At 44.7% G+C, this 18328-nt stretch overlaps 1 protein-coding gene across 1 annotated transcript in view; it reads left to right on the top strand.

Annotated features, from left to right (window-relative positions):
• lmbr1 (limb development membrane protein 1) overlaps positions 1-18328 on the top strand; it is a 42157-nt gene that overhangs the window by 696 nt on the left and 23133 nt on the right. The window contains exons 2-8 of the mRNA XM_019883786.1: positions 1956-2028; positions 2507-2546; positions 3387-3526; positions 4275-4378; positions 14370-14496; positions 15143-15211; positions 15289-15353. Coding sequence (XP_019739345.1) covers positions 1956-2028; positions 2507-2546; positions 3387-3526; positions 4275-4378; positions 14370-14496; positions 15143-15211; positions 15289-15353 — 618 coding nt within the window. The remainder of the gene's footprint in view (positions 1-1955; positions 2029-2506; positions 2547-3386; positions 3527-4274; positions 4379-14369; positions 14497-15142; positions 15212-15288; positions 15354-18328) is intronic.

Here is an 18328-nt window from a genome sequence, read left to right as displayed (position 1 = left end):
GAAAAAAAAAACTTAAGAAGGGGCCATAGATGGGAGAATTTTCCTTATCGGATGACCAAGCTGCAATCAAGTCAAGTCCAGTGCAACTTTATTGTCAAATGCGGTGTATGTGCAACATACAGCACAGATGAAATTTCCTCTCTCTCAACCAGACAAGAGGAGCTGCTGCGGGTGCCCGGGCCGCCATCAAAAGAACAGTTAACATAAAATGACAAAATAATACAACACAACACATAAGACACAGACAGCCGTGCAATCTTAACCACTTTTCCTACATACACTTTTTTGTTTGAAGCAGTTATCGATAAAAGAGGAGCGAATCAAAGTGTCCTTTTCACCAGTGGATCAAAGATGTCACGCTGAAAATGTGCACACATCCGCTACAAGCTAAGTTTGAAAGCAACAAGAAGCTGGAGCGTCCATTAACGAAAAAGAGATTGGCTCTCATCTCCTGTCCCATGTAAATCCGCTTCAATTCCAAGCCGCGACTCCCACCCAGTTCCACATAGCTCTGCGCTGACGCTCCTTTCTTCTCATCGTCGGCTCCTCAAGCCACGCATCCATCCCGCCGCAGACTGTCCAACAGCACCGACCTTTCTGCTGAACAAAGCGGGGCTGTGAAAATACAGAATTAATAAGACTCATGTCACTCACCAGCCCTCGCTTTTTAAAACTATACATACGCTTAAGTCACAGATACGATGTTGGAACACAAGGATGGTGACTGCTATTGGACAAAAATAATATCTGCACTTCAACAATACAAAATCATTTTTTTATTCAATGCTCGATTAAAAAAAAAAAAGTGACTTTACAAAATGACTCAAATTGGCACCCGTGTAAAAAATAAATAAATAAAAAAGCTACAGGTGAAATTGCACATCCGCACCTCTGTTTTGACTCCCTGTCCCATGAAGGTGTGAAATACTGTCTCGCTGTGTTGACCATCCAAGGATACAGCTCTTGTATTGCATGTGATTAGACTGCATCCTATCCTGGCCTGCGAGTGTCTTTCAGAGAAGTGGTGTTAGCGTTATCTCCTCACAAAGTGCTGTCGTTATTTATATAGATTTTTTTTTTTGTGTGCTGCTTTATCAGCCCTGCGCACCTGATCCTGTGCCGTGTGTTTGGGCGTCATCGCGCAGGCTGAGTCATGTTGTGACACTGCCAAGAGCTTAAACTTTCTATTAGTGGCGTCCCGCTTGCTGTCACAGGAGGAGGGGGGGAATGTGGAACGGGATCTTATCCGTCAGCATATTTAGACGCGACAAACACCTTTGAGAGTCCTATCTGTGAAACGCATTGGCCTAATTATGTGTCATAAAAACATGCTGTTTTTTTCTGAGCTATACGAATATATAATAGCCATTTTCTTTTTAACCCTTTGAGGGACAGCGGTAACGACAGTGGACATCTTATCAGGTTGTAAATAAACCCCCTTGCCCACTTTTGAGGAAACATGAGCACATGTTTTGAAAGCGATAGCTTGTTTATACTTTTTCAAGACTCAAAGTGTTGTGAAGTCCATCCATCCATTTTCTGATCTGCTTATTCACACAAGGGCGTGCTGGAGCCTATCCCAGCCGTCTTTGAGCAGTAGGCAGGGTACACCCGGAACCGATTGCCAGCCAATCGCAGGGCACATAAAGACGAACAACCATCCGCGGTCACACTCACACCAAGGGGCAATTTAGAGTGTTCAATCAGCCTGCCACGCATGTTTTTGGAATGTGGGAGGAAACCGGAGTACCCGGAGAAAACCCACGCGGGCACGGAGAAAAAATGCAAACTCTCCACAGGAAGGCCAGAGCCGGAATGGAACCCTGCACCTCTGCACTGTGAGGCCGACGCACTAACCAGTCGACCACCGGGCCGCCCATGTTATAAAGTGTTTTGGTTTCTACCCATGTGTTCCCAAATGGCCACCACTAATATTCTTCATATTGCCGTTTCAGATATGTTTCCTCCTATTTGCCGTACTCTACATTGTCTCCTACTTCATTGTCACCCGATACAGGAGGAAGACGGGTAAGTGCGTCTTTGAAATTCTGGTGTCCGGGAGACACCTCAGGCAGGTTACAGAAGTCCTGACCTTTAATTTTGACCCCAAAAAAATATTAAATGTGTTCTCACCGTTCCTATCGTGTGTGGTGTACTTGAGATGAGCAACACAGCAGATCACACACACATAACTATTATCTCCAGTCCACTGACAAACCAGAGTCTTTATCGAAGTACCAAGACTGACCTGCATGGGGCAGCGTGGCACTGCAGGGATCCATACTTCCCTAAAGCACAAAGAATACAAAGGTTGTTGTTTTTTTTGTTTTTTTTAAACCCAAAAAAGACCCGACACACCCCACACCACAGAATAATCAATCAGGATAATCTTTTACAGACACCTGATAAATGGTCCGGTGCTGACTTTCTTGCAAAGAGGTCAAAACAATACAAATTCAGCCCAGTTGTTTTCGATCATCTCCAAATGACTTTTCTACTTTTCTAGATGACCATGAGGACGAAGATGCTGTTGTCAACAGAATATCGTGAGTCCAACACGCTGCTTCCATTGTGCGCACCCCCGATATAAAACATGATCCAAATGGAGGAAAAAGGACATTTTAAGCAGAAGGGTGTGCTGCAGTCCGCCTCTTAAAAGATTACATCCAACGCTAGAGTTCCACAAGGATGCAAAACAAAACATGAGAGCCTACCAGCAATACAGAACATAAAGTCAAGCGCTGCATTCATCACCTGATGAAACAGGAGGAAAAAAAAGGATATGAAGGAACCCCCCCCCCCCATGAGAATAAGGTCATAATATCATGATGGAAAAAATGCACTCAACGATAAAGTCATATAGCATAAATAATGTCAAAGGTTGAGAGTGATGTTATTGTGTGGAGAAGTAATATTCCAGGAAACGTAAAAACTGGAATGATGTCAATGTTTACAAAAAGTCATATTATGACTGAGATTATTTGTTTTGACAAAAATGAAGTCATATGACAAAAAAAAAGTACCAGTAGGTAATTATTTGAGAAGTATATGAAAATGGCTCGAAATAAATTTAACTTTTTTCATTTCAAATCAAAATTCAGACAGTAAGGTCAAACGTTGACTAAAATAGTGTGATATTAGGAGAAAATCATAATATGAAAAATTACCAGAATAAAGTTGCGAGACTGAAACTGTTCCTGTAGAACTGCTGGCCAGCTCATGAACGCAACTCAACTCAGTTTTGCAAATAGTGAGCAGGCCCCCCAGCCCGCAAAAGGCTTCAAGCTAATTCAAGTTTACCGTCAAACTAAACCTAAAACAAAGAGAATGACACATTGTGTGTTCAAAACACCCAAACAACTTTGACCCCCCACCCGCACTTGCAGATTGTACCTGTGCACGTTCACGCTCGCCGTGTCGGGTGGCGCCGTCTTCCTGCTGCCGTTCTCCATCATCAGCAACGAGATCCTGCTGTCCTTCCCCAAGAACTACTACATCCAGTGGCTCAATGGCTCCCTCATCCACGGTCAGTCCACATCATTTTTCCAGACACCTTTCAATCGCGCGGTGATTCAACATGTTTTGTGAAACTTGTGCAGCGATGCAATGCGGCATCGACAAGCTGCTATGGGCAGCAATGGCCACAAGGGGGCGGGAGAGTCCATCAAATATCTTCACCGCGGCTGCATCCTCAAATCTGCCTGCCAGCTTGACTCAAATGTTTCAGCTTTCATTGAGCCCACGGGTACTCCACACAAAAAGTTGGGGTTATTGGGTGACATTTTCGAATGCTTTATCACCATTAAAGGGGATCTTAATTTGAATGTTTCAATACTTCTTGCACAACTTGCTATTTTCAACAAGGAGCTGAAGAGCAAAATTCCCAACAGGTGTTTGATTCATGAGTTGACCAACACATTTCCCAGTTCAGTTTGATCAAAAGAGTCACAATACCCTTGGAAATGCATTCGTCAAATACCAGTAGTCATTTTTTTCCCCCGTTCAGCCCCTTGTTTTGCAAGTTGTGCAAGAATTACTGAGTCACTGAACAGTTGGACTTTCCAAGTTCAGAGGTCAAACTAAATTCACCTCCTGACATTTCACTCGAAAATCCCAAACTGTTTGTGAGCAGTTTATTTTACAATGGAAAGGTGAAAGAGTATTTAATTGTCCTGGCTGTCACTATAAGTCGCTGGCATAAAGAGAATCAATATATGCTAATGATTTGGTTGATTGGCAATCAATCTGCCAATGCTGTACCTTACTTTCTCCAGGTTTGTGGAATCTGGTGTCCCTCTTTTCCAACCTTTGCCTCTTTGTCCTGATGCCCTTCGCCTATTTCTTCCTGGAGTCGGAGGGCTTCGCCGGATCTAAAAAGGTAGAAATAAGACGCTTTTTACTGTTCGGTATTTCTGCATCTAAGTGGTAGGGGTAGGGTGGGGTGGTGGGGGGGTTAGCAGCAGCAGGTGCTTCATTGCGTGTCCTCTCGCTGACTCAGGCCGCCGACCGAAAGCTCATTAACCATGAAAGTGGGAATCTGGACTTCGCCCCGCGCCACATCCTGACAAGGCCTCACAATAAGGCCGCGTCGGCTGCAAACGCTTCAACGCGGCTGCATCGGCCCCACTGATTTAAAGCCTGATGCCCCGTTGCCCGCCACCCCCAAAGCCTCCCCCCCCAACAACCTCCTAAAATAAAACTTCAAAAGGACAGGCTAATAATCGAGTTGTAAGGCTCGGCGAACTTCCTAGTTTAATTGATTACACCCCACCCTCGGAGAAAAAAAAAAGGGAGAGGGTGAGCGACTTTGGGGGGGGCTCGTGTTCCAAGAATCCATAAAGTGGCAGCAACATGACAGCACAATAGAAGCTTGCAAAATGGAGGGGGAAAGATTTACTTTTAATACGCCTCTATCCTGTGGCACAGTTTGAAACGCCCCCTGGTTTATGTCCTTCCTGGCAAAAAGCACGTAAAAATCGCCCTGTACTGTAGCTGCAAGGCCAGCTCTTTTTTTTTTTTTTTTGTGTTCCTAATTTGTTTTGGTGGAATTTGGTCAGCGTGGGAAGCAAAGGGCGGGCCCGGCCCTCGTTGCCTTTTGATTCTGGGTTCTTGCTACCGCATCTTCCATCAATATACTTAAAGGCCAGCTCTGTGCCGGCCGGCTCTGTTCAATGTTTGGCTGCACGTGCAGGTATGTCTCGCGTGCCTGCTAAGCTCGGACCGGACGGAGGTCACGCTTGGCCGACGAAAGCCGGTCGTTCGTGCAGCTTACGCAAAATAAGTGTCAAAACATACACATGTATCTCTTTATCCCAATAATGCTAACAACCCGACAGACCAACTGCAAATGCTGTCACAAAAAAATTAAAAAAAAACGCCAAAATGATTCATTATGAGAATGCAATAAATATTAGACTGCAATAAATTATGCTGTGAAACCATAACACCACCTGTGTCAAACCCAAGGCCCGGGGGCCAGATCTGGCCCGCCACATCATTTTATGTGGCCTGCGAAAGCAAATCAAACAGGTCAACTTTCATGATGCTTGTGCTAAAATCTGTACCAACATTTCAAATTCTCATTTTGGAATAAAGAAGAGTGATACTGTAAGCATTTTTTTGTTACCACAGCCCTCATGACAGCAACTTAAACAATATGCGAATGAACTGTTTATTCTTGACTTTTTTATATTGTTTCAGTCATAACAGCCCACCGAAGGGAAACTGTAACTAAAATCAGGCCCGTGACGAAAATGAGTTTTACAGCGCTGCCATAACACCATGCAATGAAATATTAACACTATGACAACACAATAATAACACAATGTATCCTATTGTTGGGAAGCTGCATGAAAAAAAAAAACTTAAAACACGATGAGAACAAATTAACAGTATGAGGTGGCGACAATGCTATGCGAGTGCAACTTTTTTTTTGTTTGTTTTTTTATGTGGCATTTCAAGCTTGTGCTCCTTGTGAGTGCGGAAATGAAGCAAGTGATGAATTTAGCGGCTAATGTCGCGCGCCAGCCTTTTCATGTGGCCGCGCTTATGTTTGATGATGCAATAAAAGACGCCACCGTGACAAAAAGATGGAAAACGTCAAACTTTTTAAAACTTTTTTTTTTTTTCCCAGCTTTAACTGTTCAGCTCGTTGTCGGATGGCGGCCGAGTGATTAATAGTGTAACAAATTGTCCAAATTGTGGATGAATCGGAGCGACTTAAAGGGTCCCGACTTCTGATGTTATGATCCGAGCTTTATTTGCTGCTGTAAAATGTCTCCCCCCTTTTTACGGCCGGGTGCTCAAATCCTTGCCGAGGAGCTGCATCGTTCAGGCTTTTAGAGGTCAATCTTGGGTTCAGCTCTTTACTCGATTATTTCATTTTTTTAAACAACACATTGGAATTGAGCCACTGAGAACTAGAGTGGGCTAACGTATATCATTTAGCCGGAGAGTGATTTCAAAGCTTTATGGCCGCAATAAAACCTGTGGGACTAACTTTATTGGTGATACAGTGATACTTCTTATCGATACTTGTTTTTACAGATATTATTTTTTAAATCAGAATTTCACAAACAGCGATGAATAGCATTGATTTATTTCGATGGACTGGTATCCAAGCTAAAGCATGCTAGCGTTTAGGCCCACCACTGCAATCGGATCTTTTTCCGATGTTTTCAACAGCACTCTGGTCACAAGGACAGTATAGGGCATGATGAACGTGTCTATTTAGATCACGAAATTAATGAAGCGTTTCATTTGTAGATATAACGAGTGGAATATCTCGAAGCGATGTTGCCTTCAAACAAAACGGCAAGCCCGTGCACGCGTGTTAATCGGAAAGCTTTGAAGCGCTAGCCTCGGCGGTTTGTCATTTATGATCCCCGGTAAAGTGAAGTATCCATCATGAAATGAGCAAAAATTTTTTTGTATATTGATTATTAAATTGCTTCATATTACAAACGTTCAACATCTCTTTTTTTCTGGGCGATATCAGAAGGAGAGGAATCACTCCCGAGTACTCTCCGATACGATGTACCGAAACCTCAAGTACTTAAAATTTCATTGAACGTGAGGACAAAAAAATGTGAGCCTTTCTGAGGCAGATGATTTGACCACAAAACTGCAAAAGGGGAACTTATGCGATGTCAGATTTTTTTTTTTTCTCCCTGAAGTATCAGTGGCTGGTTTTGGAATCCTGCATGAAGTTCTCGATACCTTTCAATAAAGCCGGTGCATCGGCTCGATACTATCGGTAGTCACCCATCTCGATTTAAGATGATCAAAAGTGTTTTTATTTTGGCGAGCATCCCGTTATTTCTATTTACTTTCTATGGGAAATAATTGTTCCTTAACCAGCATCCCCGAAAAGGATTTGAGCTTGACTTTTGAGGTTCCACTGTCATGTAAAATGTTTGGGAGGGTGTGGGGGGTGGGATCCTTTGTGGGGTTGTTCTTGTCTTATTGGGAGACGTCTTGTTGAGTTGAAAGTGTGCAGCAATGAGAAAGTGCCGCGTTACAAATAAGGCCTTGCAGTGAAAAGTGGCCGCGTCTTCCCCTCTGCGTGTGTGAAATGTGTTTGATCCTGAAACGAGTTGCAACCAGTCTGACCCCTTTGACTGACCCAGCGGAGGGCCAACAGGTTTCAAGAACGTCTCACCGAGCAAACCCCGCGTGGTGTTACTAAGATACTCGTCTTTGTTGCCCCTCCACAATGGGGGCTGGGATATTTATTTCAAATCTCCTGCACATGCGGACATTTTTCCCAGGCCTTCTTTTGGGCAGGGGCCGGCCGGGAATATAAAGTGGTGTTTACATACCTTCCTTTAAGGTCACAATGTCTCCCTAAAGCTGTCGGTTACAATGTCGGTTGCCATGAGAACATATTAGCTCCAGCCGGGAATTTAAAAAAGAAAATAAAAAAAGAACAAGCAAGTTGCTCAGGTTCTTTTTTTTTTTTTCCGCCCCTCTTCATCAATTGACGTCGTTTTCTAAACCGTCGAGTAGTTTGTTTTTTTTTTTTCATGAAGATGTCATGAACTAGGGCAGAGCCTGAGGCTTTTAATTACCAGTCTCCTTCCATCCCCCCCCCCATTGAAAACGGTTTTCATTCACATATTTACTGTCATTTCCTGACATTTATGACTGCATTAGTGTGAATTAATTGGACATTTCGACCTGCGTACATGTTTGGGTCGCGCCGCCAGAGTGAAATCCGGTTGTAAACTGGGGACATCCTTTCAAGTGTATTTGGCATACAATATGCGGGTATTCAAGCTTTAGAAAGTTCAACTCCAAGCATGGAGTTCGTCTCCCCTCTTTTCACGATTGTTTTTCGGACCTGAAAGAGTGGCTGGTATTCATGGCATTTTTCGGCGCCAAACTCATCCAAACTTTTGAACCTTCAACTTGATCCATTGGTACATCAATAACGTGGCTTTTACGTCATGTCCTGAAGTCGGCTACGACTCCTACAAGGCTAATGAGCCTGGACAAAGTGCTAACATTCGCCGAATTAGTATGCGCAGATTTATCTAGCCGGCAACGAAAATACAGCTAATTTAGCGACGATGGAGAATTAGGATTCTGAAAGGAAGCTTTGATAGATGAATTGATCCGAAGGATGACGTTGATGGAAACGTTGCGCTTCTTAGCTTGATGAAAAGAAGCACAGAAGCAGAACAAGCTGCGGTCACACTGTGTCGACCATAAACAAGTTGTTTTTTTTTTTTTATGCGTCCGATCGCTCGCGTTTGAACAATACGACGTGATGCTGATCATTTTCCATGCGCCTCGCATCGTTATCGAGGAGTCTTATTAAAAGAGGCCTTAGAAGTCCATTCCTGCGCTTTACGGGCCGGCGTGTCCCCTTCTCTCTGTCCTCTCTGCTTTGCGTCTCCCCACACGGTCATTGCGGCCTCGGCCCTTCAACAATGCGCTAATAAGGTCCTCGGGCATCTGGCAGGGGCCTTTCTCGCTCACACCCTCCCTCACTTAACCCTTTTGGCCCTCGCTCCACACGCTTCTGACAGCCAACAGACAGACGGTCCGGCGGATGATCTCGGACGCTAGCATGATAGCATTTGGGAATGTAACATAACGCAAGCTAGCGACTGGAGGACAAAAGTGTGTAAAGGGCGATTAAAAAAGAGCAACGGGTGATTTCAGGATTTTATATTATTCCCTGTGCTTGGACTGGAAGTCAAAAGACGACGAATGAAATGCTAACACGCATAACACGTAGCATGCTAACCACCCACTGACAGAAGTCAAAAGACGACGAATGAAATGCTAACACGCATAACACATAGCATGCTAACCACCCACTGACCCCTCAACCAAAATGAAAAAAGAACATGACTAAACAGGAAGACAGTTTGCGGAATGTATTAGCGACTGAAGTTACAGTAAAATAATAATAATAATTTTTAATAAATTGTTCGAGATTTTCTTTCCCCAGCAAATAATTTTAGCTGTTAATTGGTTAACAATTGGGCAGCTCACCTGAGCTCACAACAGCCAAACGTACACATTCTCAATCAGTGACTTGCAGGTCACTCGTAAGGCTCTTGAAAGCCACGGACTCAAGTCACAGATATTACAGTATGGAACGTGAGGAAGGTGACCTCCAGTGGACAACAACAATATCTTTACCACACGTGCGCATTTTGTTATGTGATCATGCAAAGTCAATTTTGATCCGATTACTCAAAGGCATAAATCGGAAGAATAATTGTTTCACAAAATATTTGTTTCCGGGTACACACATGTGCGCAATGATTAAGACGAACTCAGCATGGCGTGTTTTGTGTCGCGGCGACTTTCTGCCATGATCCTCCACGTATTTCTTGGAAGTCGTTTCGGTTCGCGCACAAGCCAAACACTTTCAGCATGTCTTTTTTTTTTCTCTTTCCCTTTTCCCCTTGCATGCCTTCTGCCAGCTGACAGTTCTTTTGATTGGCGACGTCTTCTTGGGACCTATTTATAAACCATCGTTTTAAAACAAAAGCTCGCTCGCCTTCCCGGCCGGAGATAAACAAAGCTCTGCGACGAGAATAAACGAGAAGCAGAAGATGATAGCAAGGGAGGTGACAGGCATTGCCTTTGCCCTAAATGATCTGAATGGCTAATGTTGGGAGGCTTATAAATGATTGAGAGAGCCTATCTCAAGGGAATACACCTTCAGGACGGCATGTGCCTCTCTGTTAAGGTGGACCGGTGCGCTTGAGCAAATGCGCGGGTGTGCGCACGCCTCCTTAAGAGTGCAGTTGCGGCTCCTGAAAGCATTCGTCTCTCTCTTTCTTCTTCTCTCCCCTCTACCGGCTTCTCTCCTGAGAGGGAGATGCGTTTAGAGACCGACTCTTCGGCCTCTTTTTTTTTTTTCTTTTTTCTCCGCATCCTCATTTTGAATTTGCAATCGGTTCTGCCCTTCTAACCTCCCAATCGCCCAAATGGTCAACTCCCACTGCACTCACAAGTGCGAATGGAGCTCATGAGTCGGATCCGCTTTTAGTGGATGGACGATATTAAATGTTACATCAATAAAATAGCGCCAGATGGCGGCTGCAATCTCCGTCTCGGCCACAGTGGGACACTCCACAACCTGCCCGTGTTCCTTGACGTGGGGTCTGGCAAATTCGACACTCACTGAGATGTGATCAAGATTTTCATTGTCGCTGGTCCAGACTATACAGTGGTACCTCGACTTACGAACGTGTCTTCAAATGAAAAGTTATGAAACGCCTCAACTTGAAAATATTGCCTCTTGTTACGAAATTAATTTCAAGATACGAAGGGTAAAAATAGAGTATGGGCCGCTACTCGCAGCTCAAAGTTTCCTGAACGCAACATACTCATAGCTGCTCTGCCATTGGCTATTACCGAGCATCATCCTGGCATCCCATTGGCTATGAGGGACTACCATATGTGTCTATGCAGCGTCCTCGTCATTCGCCCCTCGGGCCATGAGGCGTTCCGATACTTTTACGTAAATGTGAATCACCCAGAAAAAGAGTTCACCAGTCGGGCGATCGCTCACGATGCTGATGTTTGCCTTGGACATTTTCCAAGGATTGTTAAAAGCCGACAAAAGCAAACGTCCTTGGGTCAGTTCTTGACAAAACGCCAGGCAAAAACCTAATCTAATTAGAACATGTATTCGTTACATATTTTCATGCATTTTTATGCTTTAGAAATATTCATGTCTGAATTTTGGCGGGGCTTGGAACGGATTAGGGTATTTCAATGGAAAACGTTTCTACTTAACTACTTCAAACCATTTACACTCTTAAAAGGTTAGCCAACAATTAGCTGGGGCCACTTTCAAAGGGAGAACCCCTTGGCGTACCTGTTGGCAAATGTTGACCAGCGACCGCAGCGCCGTTCTTCCTCTTAGCCGGTAACAAATTGCTCATGTGCAGCCCATTTCGGCGGAAAAAGACGACGAATGAAATGCTAACACGCATAACACATAGCATGCTAACCACCCACTGACCCCTCAACCAAAATGAAAAAAGAACATGACTAAACAGGAAGACAGTTTGCGGAATGTATTAGCGACTGAAGTTACAGTAAAATAATAATAATAATTTTTAATAAATTGTTCGAGATTTTCTTTCCCCAGCAAATAATTTTAGCTGTTAATTGGTTAACAGTTGGGCAGCTCACCTGAGCTCACAACAGCCAAACGTACACATTCTCAATCAGTGACTTGCAGGTCACTCGTAAGGCTCTTGAAAGCCACGGACTCAAGTCACAGATATTACAGTATGGAACGTGAGGAAGGTGACCTCCAGTGGACAACAACAATATCTTTACCACACGTGCGCATTTTGTTATGTGATCATGCAAAGTCAATTTTGATCCGATTACTCAAAGGCATAAATCGGAAGAATAATTGTTTCACAAAATATTTGTTTCCGGGTACACACATGTGCGCAATGATTAAGACGAACTCAGCATGGCGTGTTTTGTGTCGCGGCGACTTTCTGCCATGATCCTCCACGTATTTCTTGGAAGTCGTTTCGGTTCGCGCACAAGCCAAACATTTTTCCCCCCCCCCCCCCGGCCCCCCTAGCTCGATGTCACGGCGAGGATCAGGGGATGGTAAATATTTCAGAGTGGCTATATTTAGCCAACGCTACACAATTAGAACGGCGAGAATAGAAACTTTCAGCATGTCTTTTTTTTTTCTCTTTCCCTTTTCCCCTTGCATGCCTTCTGCCAGCTGACAGTTCTTTTGATTGGCGACGTCTTCTTGGGACCTATTTATAAACCATCGTTTTAAAACAAAAGCTCGCTCGCCTTCCCGGCCGGAGATAAACAAAGCTCTGCGACGAGAATAAACGAGAAGCAGAAGATGATAGCAAGGGAGGTGACAGGCATTGCCTTTGCCCTAAATGATCTGAATGGCTAATGTTGGGAGGCTTATAAATGATTGAGAGAGCCTATCTCAAGGGAATACACCTTCAGGACGGCATGTGCCTCTCTGTTAAGGTGGACCGGTGCGCTTGAGCAAATGCGCGGGTGTGCGCACGCCTCCTTAAGAGTGCAGTTGCGGCTCCTGAAAGCATTCGTCTCTCTCTTTCTTCTTCTCTCCCCTCTACCGGCTTCTCTCCTGAGAGGGAGATGCGTTTAGAGACCGACTCTTCGGCCTCTTTTTTTTTTTTCTTTTTTCTCCGCATCCTCATTTTGAATTTGCAATCGGTTCTGCCCTTCTAACCTCCCAATCGCCCAAATGGTCAACTCCCACTGCACTCACAAGTGCGAATGGAGCTCATGAGTCGGATCCGCTTTTAGTGGATGGACGATATTAAATGTTACATCAATAAAATAGCGCCAGATGGCGGCTGCAATCTCCGTCTCGGCCACAGTGGGACACTCCACAACCTGCCCGTGTTCCTTGACGTGGGGTCTGGCAAATTCGACACTCACTGAGATGTGATCAAGATTTTCATTGTCGCTGGTCCAGACTATACAGTGGTACCTCGACTTACGAACGTGTCTTCAAATGAAAAGTTATGAAACGCCTCAACTTGAAAATATTGCCTCTTGTTACGAAATTAATTTCAAGATACGAAGGGTAAAAATAGAGTATGGGCCGCTACTCGCAGCTCAAAGTTTCCTGAACGCAACATACTCATAGCTGCTCTGCCATTGGCTATTACCGAGCATCATCCTGGCATCCCATTGGCTATGAGGGACTACCATATGTGTCTATGCAGCGTCCTCGTCATTCGCCCCTCGGGCCATGAGGCGTTCCGATACTTTTACGTAAATGTGAATCACCCAGAAAAAGTGTTCACCAGTCGGGCGATCGCTCACGATGCTGATGTTTGCCTTGGACATTTTCCAAGGATTGTTAAAAGCCGACAAAAGCAAACGTCCTTGGGTCAGTTCTTGACAAAACGCCAGGCAAAAACCTAATCTAATTAGAACATGTATTCGTTACATATTTTCATGCATTTTTATGCTTTAGAAATATTCATGTCTGAATTTTGGCGGGGCTTGGAACGGATTAGGGTATTTCAATGGAAAACGTTTCTACTTAACTACTTCAAACCATTTACACTCTTAAAAGGTTAGCCAACAATTAGCTGGGGCCACTTTCAAAGGGAGAACCCCTTGGCGTACCTGTTGGCAAATGTTGACCAGCGACCGCAGCGCCGTTCTTCCTCTTAGCCGGTAACAAATTGCTCATGTGCAGCCCATTTCGGCGGAGGGCCACGCCCACCTTGTTACCGTGCGCCTGGCCCGCCGAGCTGACATGCCTGCGCCGGCGCCCATCTATCTTGCCGCGGTTAGACGCCGTGGCTCTCCAGCGGTGTGGCTAATGCAAACTGTGTGAACAGGTAGAGGGAGGGGGCGGGGTGGGGGGGGGCACTTAATTAACCACTCAGCAGTTTGTGACCCGGAAAACCCAAATTACTCCGAAAGCCCGCCGTCTGCGCCGGCCAGGATACAACGGCGCTAGAAGAGCGCCTAATCGGGCCCAGATGGGAGGCCTGCTCTTGATCGCAGACAGTAGCTGACCTCGCACCCCCTTCGCTGTCACCCCCTTCTCTCTTTTTTTTTTTTTTTTAATTTCACCTCTGCCAGTGAGCCCGTTAGAGGCGCTTTACAGAGCGCACTCCATGTGTATAAAAGAGCCGTTTTACAGAGGTATCGGCGGGAGCATTTATGTCATGTTTGTGTGCCGCTAGTGTGGCCTGATGGGAGGAAACGGGATGTCCCCCGGCCCCCCTAGCTCGATGTCACGGCGAGGATCAGGGGATGGTAAATATTTCAGAGTGGCTATATTTAGCCAACGCTACACAATTAGAACGGACGCCCGCGGCAAGACGTTGACGTTTGTTATTGTTGTGCACTAGGGTATTAAGGCACGCATTTTGGAGACCTTTGTGATGCTCTTCTTGCTGGCTCTGCTCATCCTGGGCATTGTGTGGGTGGCGTCGGCGCTTATTGACAACGACGCAGCCAGTATGGAGTCACTCTACGGTACGAGTACAGTCGCAGCCACCGAACTGCAAATTTGATTTATTAAGACATTACAAACAAGAATAAGTCAAGTAGTCCAACACAAGAACATTTCGAGCTGCCAGTCATTGGAATTGTTCCATTTTTTTTTTTGCTCTAATAAATGCAAACATACAATGAGGTTGTAAATAATTTGAAAGTTGCAAAAATATGTTTGCCGCCCCCAAAAGTGGACAAACTTGATCCTTTTTGTAATTTGGTGCTTACTACATTTAATATTTTATTTTTTATATTATTCAAGTTATCTTTCATGCCCTCCTTTGACCACCAAAGGATTTCCCTGTCTATTTATTTTCATGTATTTGTTTTATTTTTCTTATTTTCGGGCATTCTTGGTCAGTCCTTTTTTTTAATTGCAGTATTACATTTTACTTATTATTTTATTTGAAAGTATTATTTTACCAATAAAGGGATTTTCTTTTTTTAATCTTCCATTTTAGAATTAATTTATTGTATTTTATTTCACAATATTGATTTTCATTTAATTTCACGTAATTTTCTGTGTTGTTTTTCGGAAATAATTTACATGGACCATTTTTTTCCCAGGTTTAATTTAATTCAATTTTTTTTCCCCTTCAAATGGATTAATATGACTTTCTTTCCATAGACCTCTGGGAATTCTACTTACCCTACCTGTACTCGTGTATATCTCTGATGGGAGGACTGCTCTTACTCAGTAAGCCTTTTCACCATAGATTTGATCGAGACCGCAAGGCATTTACATGTTGGCACTTTTTCTATTCTCTCTCGTAGTGTGCACCCCTGTGGGATTGTCAAGGATGTTCACGGTCATGGGCCAGTTACTCGTGAAGCCGACGGTAGGTCGCTCGAATTTCGGGTTATGAGAAAAGTAGCAAGATACCTCACCCCGTCAATAACGAAATCATACGACGTCTTTTTCGTCTCATTACTACAATACAAAAATAGACTCTTCTGCACTCCCCGAATGTTCAGTTCGGCCAATAGTGAGAATTGATAAAATTGGATATCGGCATGTGTCGAAACTCCCCCCCACCACCGGCGCCCCAACCGCCCGCCGCCGTCGCTCGCTCTCGTTGGCTGTCGCTCGCTCTCGTTGGCTGTCGCTCGCTCTCGTTGGCTGTCGCTGTGTGTGTGTGTTGGGGGCGGGGGGGAATTACTACAGAACTAGTTGTAGTAATTCCTACATACATACATGTTTACTGATGTTAACATCAGTAAACATGTATGTTATTGTATTGGTATTGTCCAACAGCACGTCGCCCTGGCAACAGTGTTTGATAAAATAAAAAGCTTTGCTCATTCCAATCGTCTGAACATGTTAAAATGAACCACTCACAGTTTCAAGACAACTGGATGATATCTCTCAGGTTTTTTTTTTTTTTTTTTTTTTTTTTAATTTCACCTCTGCCAGTGAGCCCGTTAGAGGCGCTTTACAGAGCGCACTCCATGTGTATAAAAGAGCCGTTTTACAGAGGTATCGGCGGGAGCATTTATGTCATGTTTGTGTGCCGCTAGTGTGGCCTGATGGGAGGAAACGGGATGTCCATTAAAATAAAGCCCATTTAAAAAAAAAAAAAATCATCCTGATAGGATTTGAGGGTTTATGACGCCCGCGGCAAGACGTTGACGTTTGTTATTTTTGTGCACTAGGGTATTAAGGCACGCATTTTGGAGACCTTTGTGATGCTCTTCTTGCTGGCTCTGCTCATCCTGGGCATTGTGTGGGTGGCGTCGGCGCTTATTGACAACGACGCAGCCAGTATGGAGTCACTCTACGGTACGAGTAAAAAAAAAAAAAATCATCCTGATAGGATTTGAGGGTTTATGACGCCCGCGGCAAGACGTTGACGTTTGTTATTTTTGTGCACTAGGGTATTAAGGCACGCATTTTGGAGACCTTTGTGATGCTCTTCTTGCTGGCTCTGCTCATCCTGGGCATTGTGTGGGTGGCGTCGGCGCTTATTGACAACGACGCAGCCAGTATGGAGTCACTCTACGGTACGAGTACAGTCGCAGCCACCGAACTGCAAATTTGATTTATTAAGACATTACAAACAAGAATAAGTCAAGTAGTCCAACACAAGAACATTTCGAGCTGCCAGTCATTGGAATTGTTCCATTTTTTTTTTCTCTTTCCCTTTTCCCCTTGCATGCCTTCTGCCAGCTGACAGTTCTTTTGATTGGCGACGTCTTCTTGGGACCTATTTATAAACCATCGTTTTAAAACAAAAGCTCGCTCGCCTTCCCGGCCGGAGATAAACAAAGCTCTGCGACGAGAATAAACGAGAAGCAGAAGATGATAGCAAGGGAGGTGACAGGCATTGCCTTTGCCCTAAATGATCTGAATGGCTAATGTTGGGAGGCTTATAAATGATTGAGAGAGCCTATCTCAAGGGAATACACCTTCAGGACGGCATGTGCCTCTCTGTTAAGGTGGACCGGTGCGCTTGAGCAAATGCGCGGGTGTGCGCACGCCTCCTTAAGAGTGCAGTTGCGGCTCCTGAAAGCATTCGTCTCTCTCTTTCTTCTTCTCTCACCTCTACCGGCTTCTCTCCTGAGAGGGAGATGCGTTTAGAGACCGACTCTTCGGCCTCTTTTTTTTTTTTCTTTTTTCTCCGCATCCTCATTTTGAATTTGCAATCGGTTCTGCCCTTCTAACCTCCCAATCGCCCAAATGGTCAACTCCCACTGCACTCACAAGTGCGAATGGAGCTCATGAGTCGGATCCGCTTTTAGTGGATGGACGATATTAAATGTTACATCAATAAAATAGCGCCAGATGGCGGCTGCAATCTCCGTCTCGGCCACAGTGGGACACTCCACAACCTGCCCGTGTTCCTTGACGTGGGGTCTGGCAAATTCGACACTCACTGAGATGTGATCAAGATTTTCATTGTCGCTGGTCCAGACTATACAGTGGTACCTCGACTTACGAACGTGTCTTCAAATGAAAAGTTATGAAACGCCTCAACTTGAAAATATTGCCTCTTGTTACGAAATTAATTTCAAGATACGAAGGGTAAAAATAGAGTATGGGCCGCTACTCGCAGCTCAAAGTTTCCTGAACGCAACATACTCATAGCTGCTCTGCCATTGGCTATTACCGAGCATCATCCTGGCATCCCATTGGCTATGAGGGACTACCATATGTGTCTATGCAGCGTCCTCGTCATTCGCCCCTCGGGCCATGAGGCGTTCCGATACTTTTACGTAAATGTGAATCACCCAGAAAAAGTGTTCACCAGTCGGGCGATCGCTCACGATGCTGATGTTTGCCTTGGACATTTTCCAAGGATTGTTAAAAGCCGACAAAAGCAAACGTCCTTGGGTCAGTTCTTGACAAAACGCCAGGCAAAAACCTAATCTAATTAGAACATGTATTCGTTACATATTTTCATGCATTTTTATGCTTTAGAAATATTCATGTCTGAATTTTGGCGGGGCTTGGAACGGATTAGGGTATTTCAATGGAAAACGTTTCTACTTAACTACTTCAAACCATTTACACTCTTAAAAGGTTAGCCAACAATTAGCTGGGGCCACTTTCAAAGGGAGAACCCCTTGGCGTACCTGTTGGCAAATGTTGACCAGCGACCGCAGCGCCGTTCTTCCTCTTAGCCGGTAACAAATTGCTCATGTGCAGCCCATTTCGGCGGAGGGCCACGCCCACCTTGTTACCGTGCGCCTGGCCCGCCGAGCTGACATGCCTGCGCCGGCGCCCATCTATCTTGCCGCGGTTAGACGCCGTGGCTCTCCAGCGGTGTGGCTAATGCAAACTGTGTGAACAGGTAGAGGGAGGGGGCGGGGTGGG

Source organism: Hippocampus comes, unplaced genomic scaffold (assembly GCF_001891065.2).
Source record: "Hippocampus comes isolate QL1 unplaced genomic scaffold, H_comes_QL1_v1.1 scaffold527, whole genome shotgun sequence".
NCBI lineage: Eukaryota > Metazoa > Chordata > Actinopteri > Syngnathiformes > Syngnathidae > Hippocampus > Hippocampus comes.
Note: the sequence above shows the minus strand (reverse complement) of the source record. Positions and strands in the feature narration are given on the sequence as shown.